This window comes from Epinephelus lanceolatus, chromosome 3 (assembly GCF_041903045.1).
Source record: "Epinephelus lanceolatus isolate andai-2023 chromosome 3, ASM4190304v1, whole genome shotgun sequence".
In the NCBI taxonomy this organism is placed as follows: domain Eukaryota; kingdom Metazoa; phylum Chordata; class Actinopteri; order Perciformes; family Serranidae; genus Epinephelus; species Epinephelus lanceolatus.
Genome location: NC_135736.1, coordinates 11932788 through 11945307, shown reverse-complemented (window position 1 = coordinate 11945307; position 12520 = coordinate 11932788). Strand labels below are relative to the sequence as shown.

Below are 12520 nucleotides of genomic sequence, written 5' to 3'. Positions count from 1 at the left end.
TGATGCATCGACAGGAATACTGTTTTTTTTTTTTTTTTTGACTCTTCCAAATGCACATTGTTGCAAGATTTTTGAAGGACACTTTCAGACATTTCGACCATTTGCTGTCATAAATTCATAAACAAGTCTCATGTGAAGCTATAAATAGAGGGCGGTGATGATAAATCTATGACGTGGAACAGAAACTGCCAAGAGGGACTTTACTGCCAGATAATTGAAGTTCAAGTTTGTGGACACTGTGACAGCACCTGGGGTGATTTTGCAGAAATGATGATGATCTAATTCCCCTAAAATCCTGCATGTTTAAATTGAAGGAACCACTATTCAGTGGCTGTGTAATACAGACAGGCGCGTTGCTTGTGCTTTAAAATTTGTATTTTTTATAATATATAATTCTTTGAATGTCAGGATTTTCATTGTTTTTTTAGAAGCCCATTAATCATCAATTACTTGTTTGTTAAAATGTCCTGTTAGACTAAACTGTTCAAGATGAGAGTGGGTCTAAGTGAATTTAGGTTGCTGGGAGTATTACATCTTTAATTCTTTAGTTATTAATGCATATACTCTAATGCTCCTTAAAACCAGTCGCAGCAATATTTAATATCTTTTCCTGTTCTCCTTACGTGCACATATGCAATCAGTCTCGTCATCAGGAATGATGGTGAAGATGGTGTATGATCTGTTTTTGTGTAAACAGCAATCAGTTGTGTTTTAGTTCTTTAAAAAGTGCTTTAAAGGATTAGATTCACTGTTTTACTACATCACTGATGAAGACATGGATGCATTCCAACCTTGTGCAGTGGCCTCCTCCCCTCTCACCAAAAACGACCATTGATTGGAGGAAAGGGCTGACAAGGCAGCAGAGATTTGCCCTCGGCAATAAAGGCAGCGAGATAATTGTTGTCAAGGAGATGAGGGAGTGGGCTCGATATCTGAGAGGAGAACCAATTGGTGTTTGAATGAATAAAATGATATTGAAGAATGCTGAGAGCAGTTGCTTTATGATTGATAAAATCAGTTTCAGAGTTCTTAGAAAAACTGCATTTGCTGTTTGATTCAAGGAGGATATGCTTGGATGCCCTTTGAGGCGGCCCTCAACTTAAAACAAAGCAGAGGCTGACATTATTCACTTTGAGTGCAGTCATTTGCATATCAAGAACCCTTGAGCATCTCATAAGATGGCCTTCCTGCACTAACTTTCCCCAACATCTCTTCCCCTGTCTTTTCCTATTCTCACTTTGGGGACTGAAGCTGTTTTTCCTCAACTTCTACCAGTTATCCCCCGCTTGCTGTTATTTCCCATTGCTGAGTCTGCTGGCTTTCGCCCCCACCCTCTTCACTTCTGAAGAGTCTCCAAACGTCTGCATCATGACTTTGTCTCTCTCTTATCTCTTTCTGTCAGGCTTTTGTTTTTGATCATCGCTCCTCTGTTTCCACTCTACTTCTCCTCCTTTCAACCTCATTTCCCCCCACCCAATTCTTTTGATTGCCTACCTACATAGGTGGGTGTATGTACGTGTGTGTGTGTGTGTGTGTGTGTGAGTGTGTGTGTGCGCGCGCACGCACCTGTATGTGTGCATATTTGATGCCTTGTGCACAATTTATCTTTGTGGGCATTTCACACATGAGTGAGTGATTTTTGTGTCTGTCGTGAATGTGTGTATGTAGGTGTGCATATAAAAATGAATGTTTGTACAATGATGGCAGGTGATAAAACGATTCCTTTCTTGTGCTCAGGCATGATTACCTGTAAATTTGACAATGTGGAGTATGCACACTATTAGCAGTGCTGAAGGTTTGTGGTTTACTAACGGATGGATGACATATAATGAGCTCCAGGTGTAAATATTTCTCATTATGATTCAAGAGCTTAAGTAGTTGGACACATGGCGCTTCTCTTTACTATGACGATCCCACATGTGTGGTGCCACATCCATCATAATGTATTAGTTGATTATATTTTGCATTAAAGGTCCAGTGTGTAGAAATTGAATAGAATGTCTAAACAATGTTTTCTTTTGTGTATGATCACCTTAAAATAAGAATTGCCATGCTTTCCTTACCTTAGAATGAGCCAATTATATCTACACAGGGAGCGGGTCCTCATCCACAGAGTCTGTCGTGTTGCACCACTATGTTTCTACAGTACCCCAGAATGGATAAACCAAACACTGGCTCTAGACAGGGCCATTTGTGCTTTCGCATTTTAAGCCCCTCCACAACAAGCAGTGTTGGAAAAACACAGATTTATTAACGTGAAACTGCTTTATTCAGTGTTTTTTCCTTGTTTAAATCACTGGGTCCGTTTTGTTTTGGAGAAGAGAAGACCTCGGCAGATGATTTGGCTCTTGGTAAAAACCCTGTGACTGTCTGGATCTTAAGTTGTCAGAGAAAAAAAGGTGAGCACACATTAGCAAGGCTGGCAGCCCATCTACAACAAGCCAAACAGCGTTGGAGAAACACTGATTTTTATTTTTTTTTTAAAGATTATTTTTTTGGACTTTTTTGACTTTTGTTTTAACGGACAGTTAAGTGTGTGAAGGGAGAGAGAGGGGTAGTGACACGCAGCAAGCCAGAATTGAACCCGGGCCGCTGCAGCGACGACAGAGCCACTGTATATGGGGCGCCTGCTCTAACCCCTAAGCCACCAACGCCCCTGAGAAACACTGATTTTTAATGTGAAACCATTTTATCCAGTGTTTTTTACCGGTTTTAATCATTGCGTGTGTTGTGTTTTTCCCTGATAAAGACCTCAAAACAATGAACAACTAAGGAATTTTAACTGAGAGATCACACTTGGCACATGGGTGGTTGCAATCTGCAATTAAATCCTTCACACTGTTCCTTTAATAATCTGAATCTGCAAAGTAGCATAGTAGTACCATAAATGTAAAAGAGTTAAAAAGAAAATTTCTCCCTGAAATATAGTAGTACGTAGAGTAAAAGCATTAAGTAGCATAGCATGGAAATACTACACGTACCTTACATTTCACCACTGCTTATTTGTGAAGTTAATTGTAGGTCTGAGATGGGCCTTGAATGTTGGCATTGGATGGAATCGCATGCAGCCAACTGCTGCCCTGCATCACAGATAGGGTAGGAGCAGAACCTAAAACTGTTTCTGCCAAGATACGTCTTTGTTGCTTTGGAGGGGTTTTTTTTGTTTTGTTTTGGCTTTTTTTTCGCTCGTAGCATATTTTGAGACAAATGCTCAAAAAGATCAAAATGTATACTTTCAGGTGGAAAAGATATTGTTCAAAAAAATATTATTTTCCTCTTTGTTGCAACTCAACAGACTATGAAACCCTCACCCTATGGTTTACTCTAAGCCAGGCACTGAATATAGACTACTATTTACACTCTTGTATTGTCTGGAACTCAGGCGACTGTTCAGTGACTCACTGTTATCACAAAGTTATGACTACATAGAGGTGCCAGTCAGGTCACTCTCCTCACCAGTAAGCCCAGCCAATTATTAACCACAGCCAAACTTAACAGTACAGGTTGACTAGGAATGAGTTTGAAGTTGTGGTATGCTGTATTATCCAAATAGCCTGAATTATAGGCCTGTCCTGTATTCCTTACTTAATGTCTCAGAGGCCCTCAAGCTGCTCTCACAGTGTCAGCAAATACAACATGTATTTTTTAGTATTACGAACACTTGCAAAACATGATCAAAAATGGTCCACAACCGCATGAACTTTGATTCACATCTTTTTGGATATGCATATTTGTGTGTTCCAGGGATAATAATAGATTTTATGTTGTCAAGTTCAACATTTGCAATTTTAGCTTTTGCCAAACATGAAGTAGTTTGTGTTCTTACTGCACAGCCTCTCCGCAGCCAGCATATCCTTTTAACACAAACAGAACAAAGTAAACTAAAGCTTTGCAATGACCTTTGACTCCACAGATGATGAACAGTCAGTTGTCAGCACAGAGGAGGACAGTGAGGAACCTTCCTGGAGACATCGGCCAGCAGAAGACCAGCACCTACATCGTGCCCTGCTTCCTCTTTGTGGAGGTGAGTGTTTGGACACATTTTGTTCAAGAGAGACTAGTGTACAGCACCGTAGTCGCTTGTGGTCATCAGACTTTGAGCAGCTTTGAGCCTGATCTGACCCAAACATTGAAAGTCATGTTGAAAGTAGTTTGTTCCTTGCTTTCGGTACTAAAGGCAGTATTTGTTGTATTTGACATGACTTAGCCGAAATCTTAGGCTTTCATGTGCTTATATTGTACAGTGGGCAGGATTATGCTGTGTAAATGCTGCTGGTTGTACATGACAGTAGGTAGAAATGAAGAGTTAGCTGTATACTCTGCAGGCGTCGGAGGATTTAGAAACCTCTGGGAACTTGGAGTCACACAGAGCGAGCTGATGGACACATGAAAGCCCATTTTACAGTCCTCTGCCTGTGAATGATCCTCTTCCTCCTCTCTTCCATTTCTTCCCACATCTCTTTCTTCCATCATTTCACATGTTTCTCATGGCAGATTAACAACAATGAGCACCAGTTGGGAAATTGCATGAATTAGCAGGCTCTGTTTTCAATTCACCGATTCCCAAAAGTAATGATTGATTTGATTAAATTGTCACAAATGGGTAATTACCCTCAGTCCATGAATCATTTAGAGATAACATTCAGCGGGATGGTGAAGGGGTTCTGTTCTTGCAACAAAAGCCCTCTCGAGTGACCTTTTTGCTCGATTCCGTTCCTCCGTTCCTCTACTCTTCCCACGACTGTTCTTCTCTCCCTGTAATCCCTAAATGACCTGATGGAGCGCTCATAGCCTCAGCTGCATTTCCTAATTAATTGGCCTAATTAAGAACGGAAACCCAATTAGCCTGTGCCACAGCTAACACGCTCCAGGCCTGCAGGTCCTCTGAGCTACAGTGACGATAGCTGAATTAGCTGTTTTTAAGCATTAAAGTAAAGTCTTTAATTTTACCCTGAAAATGTGATGTTGCATTCTTTTATGGGTTAAAACATTAAAGTTGGAGGTTGGTAAAAGTCAAATGGTGCCACAGAAAGTTGACTAAATGAGTGAGAAGTTCATGTTTTGGCAGTATAGCCTACAGGCAAACAAGAGAGGATGGATATGGACGTTATTTCCATCCCACCAGTCAAAACAAACTTAAAGGTCCTGTGTGTAACTTTCAGAAAATCCTTGTTAATAGTGACCCCTCTCTCTGATTAACTGACCCATTAAGTAAACTGCAGCCAGCTCGTGATCTGCCACTCGTACTCATTAGCTGTGACCAAGCACCTGAGCTTTGGCTAAAATAGTAACAAACACAAGACTGACTGTGGCTAACCATCATCATGTTAGTAGAAGGCTGAAAAAAGAAATCTCAGTCATATTTAGAATAACGTTACTATCTGACAGTTGTATTTCATTTGGACCATTGGCTCCACGATACCAAAATTTGCAAGTTACATTATTAGCTGATGTTACAAGTAACCATATACAGTAGCTAAACGACATCTAGTTGGCTAACATTAGCTCAGGTTACGGTTAGCTCATTGGCCGCTCTGCATTACTCTTGGCTCGTAGAAAGTGCTTTACTGTTACATCTTTTATTGTTGGCTAAGTCAATGCAGATTGTCATGATATAGGTAGTATCATTGATCATTTTAGCAGGGGAAGTAAGTTGGCAAGCTCGCCATCTAATAAATCCACTCAGATAGCATTTTGCCAGCAATAACATGCACGCTGCACTGATCTGGCATTGGTTTCTACGTAAGGTTAACTTACGTAGAAACCAATCTGCAAATGGCAAATGCCAGCAGTGACTTGGGCAGTCGAGAGGATGGTCCAGAATCAGACCCTTGGCACCCGGGCACTTAATCTTACTCAAGCTGAATTTGAGTTGCTAGAGGGAACAAAGTTAAGGTTCATCTCCGCCAGGTCACCACTGCAAAGTGTGTGTAACGGAAAAAGCATGTGTCGACTCTCTGTTGTGGTTGCTGCCAGTTGTTTGTTGATGTAAGCGGACACTTTTTTTTTTACTTTTTTTTTTAAACTCATGTTAGCAAATGTTGCACACTAGTGGCATGGAGCTGAAGAGAGGCAAGGCCCGTGGAATGCACACAACATCACATCCTTTGGATTTTCCATGAAAAATTTTGCCCTGTCCTTTAAATAGAGGTTAGTCCACAGGCTGCCAATGGCAAGTCGGAGCAAGAGCAACTAATACTGGTCAAAAAGTTACATAGAGAACCTTTAAGTAAACTTAGTTGTGAAAACTTGGTCTCATTCAAGGTTTATGTTTGGTTTTTTTTAGTTTCTTGTGTAAACTGTCTTTAGCAACCTGCATAATTTTTAAGTGCACCTGCAGTAACACCTCAACTGGATCTCCTGAAGGATTTTCTTCAACCCCATTCCTCGTCTCTTTTCTTTGTACTCATTCACTCATTCACAACATCCTCTTGAGATCACGCTGGAGCTTTTTTTTTTCCATGTGCTCTTTGTGCCTCATCCAACACATGAATCCTACACTCTTTCCACATAATAGTACTCTTCAACACACACCTCTGTTACCGCTGCATCTCTTTATAGCACAAATATCCCACAGTCCCTGCAGGGTTGCACGCCGTCTTAAGCTTGCTTTTATTTTTCTTTCATTGTGCTTTGGTATTGGCTCATTCTCGTCATCCTCTTGAGGACTTGTTATAATGATTTTCCAGCTTTCTAATTTTTTCATAGTGCGTCTATAATATCTCTGGGCTTATATCTGTCAGTGGCGCTCCTCCCCTCCTCTAGTATTCTCTTTGACAGTCTCTTGAGTACTGCCCAGTCACTCTTTTTATACAGATCCTCCACATCACTCTTCTCCTGCACTTATTCCCTTGAGTAATTACAGCTTTTGCACCATGGATCTCTCCATTATTCCCCTTTACTTGTAAGCTTCATCTCCTCCTCCCACTCGAAAAGCCCGTCTATTATCGCAAAGACCTCCGTTCTCCTCAGTCTTCCTCTCCAGATTAATTTTCCCTCATGGGCCTCCATCATTTCATCTTTTCTCCTCACGTTTCTGTCCACCCTTTCCTCTCAGGGCATACAGACCTTGTCCTCATGCTCACCTCATATCACACATTGGTGGGTGACATGAACATCTACACTCCTGTGGAGGAGGTGTTATGTGCAGCTGATACCGTCTCTGCTCTTTGCAGTTTCTTTCCCATTCTGTCACCTATATCGCCTCTCTCTCCAGGGGCGCATTTATTGTTTTTATTTTGTTCAAACAGGGCCAAAGGCGGGGCGACGTAAATCCAGTTTGACTTTAATCACTATATATGCGCCTGAATGAATCTGTGTACATTGCAGTAGTTTAATAAAGGGCATTTTAAATTCAATTCATCCCTCTAATGTGTTCACACTGAAGCAGCTTGCTGTAGCATAGCTCCCCCCGGAGGGCACTCTCTCCTTTGTTGTTACATTAGCATCTCATTACCCATTTCTTTTCAATTCAAACGCCCAGTCTTATTCCTCTTCCTCTCTTGTGATCTTGTTGCTGATTTCCTCTCTTTTTCCCTCTTTTTATCGCAATCTAAACTCTCTGTCTCTCACTGACTGGCTTGCTCTTATTTAATCAGTTTATCTTTGTGACGATGGCCTTTTTCCTCTCGCTCAGTCAAGTCCCGCTGTCAGTTCATCGCTCTTTTAATCTCCAGGCTTGTCTACCATGTCTAACTTTGATTACTGTATCTCTGTCTCCCTCTGTTTTCCACTTTCCATGTTTCCTCCTTCTACTGTCCTTCCTCTGTCTCTTCCAGTCATCATTTTTTTTCTTTCCCTAAATTGAAATGTGACAACTGGCCCTTATCAGTTTCCTATACAAACAGGGGAGATTTCAAACGATTTCACATTTAGCTGCATAGGATAAAAACAACATAATGGAAAGCAGATAAGTCATCCCCCCTCTCTCTGTATCTTTCACTCTTCTCTCTTATTTTCACTCCACGCTGCTGCTGTCGCTGCTATCATGCTGCGGAGCCACACAAGAGACTGGTCTGCAGCCTAACAGAAGCACTGCTTCAAAGGACCCTGTTTAAAAAGTCATTTTGATACGACTGATTCCTGACTTGCTTTTGACACTGGTGGATGGGAGTAGGGTTGTGAGTTGGTGTGATCTAGGCCAGACAGGCCGACTGTGAAAATCTGTTCTGAAGCTGACTTACAAAGTACTCAGTGACTACAAGTGGACTCCCTGAGTGGATCTCACTAAGCATACAACTTTGCAGCCAGTGGTAGTGTGGGATCAGCTGTAACAATAGTTAGATGAGATAATAATTACAGTGGATGTAGTGTTAATTCATGGCACCAAACCTTTGCATTGTGTATCCTGGCTTTTTCCGGCTTTGCTGTTCAGCCTCGGCTGCCAGCTCAGAGTAGCTGAGCCTCCTCCTCCTCATCCTCTCTCTCAGCTCCTTCCTCATGCCTCGTTGGCTGCGTCGTCCTGTGGCACAGCGAGTTCTGTAAAGCAAACAGACTGCTGAGCATTGGACCACATAATGTTTCAGGTCTACGGCCCATGCTGTCTGTGATGATACTCTAAGGTCTCGGCTCACGTCTGCTTGCATCTCTCATTTCCCACCTTCCCTATAGATGCCCTAATTTGTGCCTGCTCAGTAATTTCCGCCTAGTCAGTAATATTTCTGTAGTGCCTTTTTTTTTTTTTTTTTGCAAACATTTGGTGCATAGTTTTCTGTCTGAATTTATATAGTACTACTATTTGCAAAAGCATTAAAGTTTTACTCTAAGTGTGATTCTGCCCTAACTACTTTTTCTATCACCTAATACTTGATATTGAATGTATGTGCAAGACATTTGTTTGTTTTCTCCACAATATTCCATTCTTGCAATACAGTATCTGCTTGTAGCAACTAAAGCATGATTAAACATTTTTTATACTTGTGTTTAGGCCGTTGGTTAAAGGGTAACTCTATTAAATTTACACATCAAAGTCTGTTTACAGGTGTTGGAGAGTACTACTGCATATGTAAAAAAGTTGTATAAAGCCTTTTGTGGCTCCAGAGGAAGCTACACAGAAAATGATTAATTACCTCAAAGTGATGTCACTGGAGTCAGCATCAGTTGGGGTTTAAGACTACAAATTCGAACATGACAATAATTTGTGTGTGGAATTGGAAAGAAGTGGGTTTAACAGACCTCAGTAGCTGCCCTTAATTTGTGCTTGAGGCAACATGAGTTGCTGCTATAGCGAAACACATCCATATCTCCAACAGAGCTGTCACTGGTTGAGTTTTGACAAAGAAGTAGAATTTGTAGAATAGAAAAGACGGTATCTCTGGTTCTGCTGCATTCATTTTATTCCTCTTTTTACCTTTCCATGTTGGGTCAGACCATACTACAGAAGTGTGTTAAATCAGAGAATTAGTCTTTACAGGGAATGTTCACCCCCAAATCAAAAATGCCTATTTTTCTCCTACCTGTAGTGCTGTTTATTAATCTAAAATGTTTTGGTGTGAGTTGCAGAGTGTTGGCGATATCGGCCGTAGAGATGTCTGCCTTCTCGCCAGTGTATTGAAACTACATGGTGCTCGGGTTGTGGTGCACAAAGCGCCAAAAGAATATATGAACTCAACAGCAATGTCTCTTTTCAGGATTGTGACAGTTACTCAAGGTAATCCACAGACCTTACTGTGAGAATTTTCATGTTGGAACTATTTTCTTTCTACCTTCTTCTAACTACACCTGGCCAACCGTATCACTATGCAAAAGAAAGCATGCATCTACTGCTACCTCACCTAGCACCACTGAGTTAACTAACATTGCAGCTCAGCCATTAATGTTTAGATCTTGTCACAAGCACAACCTTCTTGTCCATGAGTAGATGCACGCTTCCTTCTGGGCATTGATACTTTTGTATCAGAGTGTAGGTGTAGCTCAGCAGAAAGAAAAAAAGTTCCTACGTGAAACTGCTCACAACAAGGTCTGTGGATTATCTTGAGTAACCGGGTCATGATTTTTGGAAAGAGACATTGCTGTTGAGTTTTTCAAATGTATTTTTTGGCGCATTGAGCACCACGAGCCGAGTGCCATCTGGTTCCATTATATATTTGACAGAAGGCAGACATTTTTACAGCTGAGATCTCCAACACTCAGCAACTCACTCTTAAGCAATCTAGATTGTAGGGCTGGGCAATATGGCCTAAAAAAAACCTCTCAGATTTTTTTCACAACAAATCTGATTCACGATTTCAATCGTCCGTCCGTCCGTAGCGCGTACCTGGGGTCCAAAACTTTCAGCATGTGAATAAACCCTGGCTTTTCCACGGTATATATGGGCACCATATCTCTTGCAATATACATCACGACCACGTCCTTGATTGCTTTCCACCGGACCCCTTTCTTATCATATGGCAGTGTTTCCCCTACCAATATACTGGGGGGGGCGCCCACCCATATCACAACAGAAGTCATTTAAGGTTACCTTTCCTATAGAACAGGTCTATACCTTGTCGTTTTCTTAAACAAACTAAATAGCCTTATGCTATTTATCTTATTTACACCACGGCATGTCATTTCTGTCTCTACATGGTGCGCGTTTACAATCTTTCTCTGCTCTCTGTGTCGCGCACGGCGGAGTTCGGCCCCGATGCGCGCCCGCGCACACACACACACACACACAGACAGACACGTGCGCGCGCACACACACACACACACACACACACACAGACTAAGGTGAGCACCCGAGCATGGCTCGGGCCACATTTTCCCCATTCCGAGACAATTATAACGGAGCCTGGCCCGAACCTGTAGCACGGCACTGAACACACAGTCTATGGAGCGGAGCCCACTCTGAACTACGGGAGCCCAGCGGAGAGCGTCGGTGGCGGATGTCAAATCGACCTAAACTACAAATTCGAATTAATCGATAAAATCGACTTATTGCCCAGCCCTACTGGATTGATAATAGCACTGCAGGTAAGAGGGAAAATATGTATTTTTGGTGTTGGTGTGAACTGTCCCTTTAAATATAAGGGAAAGACTGTGGTCTTGGTTAAATACTGATCATGTCTAACTTGACGCACAAGGCACTTTCACTTTATTAACTCACTTTATTAATTTATGTAACTCAAACGATTTTCCTTATTTTAGCAAAATCTTACCACGTGTTACTCAGGATGTGAATGCGATCTCCTGTGCTTTGTGTTTGACCCTGGCCAAGTCCCTTCAACATACATTTTCCTTCATGTCATAAAGCATTGCCACTGAACATAATCCAACAAGGCAATTACATTTCTTACTATTTTGCAAAATCAGTATAGAATTTCTGGGAGACAGGGTTGCTCCTAATGATTACAGGCCAAACTTCTGTTGTGTTTCATCTGTCTTGTTGCTGATCATAAGCTTTTCACTGCTTGATTTTTGCTGCCTAGTGCATCAACTTCAGGAAGCACTTACTTTGTTTGTTGACAGGATACGTGTTGCTGTGTCGGACAATGGACAGCCTTTGGCGTCTTTCACCGCTTTTTTTGGTCTAGGTGTGAAGACAGCACAGCATCCGTTGCTCCAATAATGAACAGCATCCTACAACGCATCAAGCCTACAGTTCCCTACAACAAAGTCTCTTCCTCTCTGCATGTGCTTACTTCATCCATATTCCCTGCTGGGTCTGACACTGCCTCAGTACATCTTCTACCTCCAAGCAATGCATTTGTTGCACGTGTTTACTCTCTTCTAAAGATGTTTTGTTCCAAACAGCTTTACTTGTGCCAAGACCGAGACCCCCCCAACCAAGCTGTACTTACAATTTATCCATATCTAAGCACCAAATATGCTTACTAAACCACTCCACTGGTGCTGCTTTCCACACTGAATAGTCTGGCTCTTTAAGCCATTCCCTAATATACGTACAACTAATAATTATCTTTAACGTCTTTATATTTATATATAATGGGCAATTATATACCATATCTTATAACCACATGGGAGACAGCAGAGGTACATGAGACAATAATTCATCACGTCCCTGAACACATTACCTTATACTAGAATATATTACTGATTAATTCTCTGGTGTTAGTTTTCATGCTCTTTATGATAATGCTCACACAAATTCTTTTTATGTGTCCCCTCCCTCTTCACACACAGACACACACACACACACACACACACACTGCCACAAAGACACAGTAACACCTCATTTTCACATTATTCTCTCCCTAGTTTCCCCCTCATTATCTCTCAGACTCCATGAATAGCACCTGCCCGCCTGTCTGCTGCACTGGGATTTCTCTGCGCTCTGGGTGGATGTTTGAAACACTTGTTAGCTGGCTGCTTCCCACCTGTTATCACTTTAGGGAGGGAGGGAGGGATGAGAGACCCCGCATATCACAATATGGGCTTGTATCATCCGCAAATTTTGAATAGGCTATCTTGGCCACAACGCCATGGCCAAATTATCTTATTGGAAACGGAATGTATAAGATCTTTGCCAGAGTGAGTCTCTTAAATGAAATTGCTTACGTAAGATATAATCTCCTCGCTC

At 41.7% G+C, this 12520-nt stretch overlaps 1 protein-coding gene across 5 annotated transcripts in view; it reads left to right on the top strand.

Annotated features, from left to right (window-relative positions):
* Nucleotides 1–12520, top strand: part of LOC117254544 (phospholipid phosphatase-related protein type 5-like) — an 80123-nt gene that overhangs the window by 12323 nt on the left and 55280 nt on the right. For all 5 annotated transcript variants that reach the window (XM_078165015.1, XM_078164996.1, XM_078165011.1 and 2 more), the window contains one exon: nucleotides 3914–4024. In XM_078165015.1, coding sequence (XP_078021141.1) covers nucleotides 3914–4024 — 111 coding nt within the window. The remainder of the gene's footprint in view (nucleotides 1–3913; nucleotides 4025–12520) is intronic.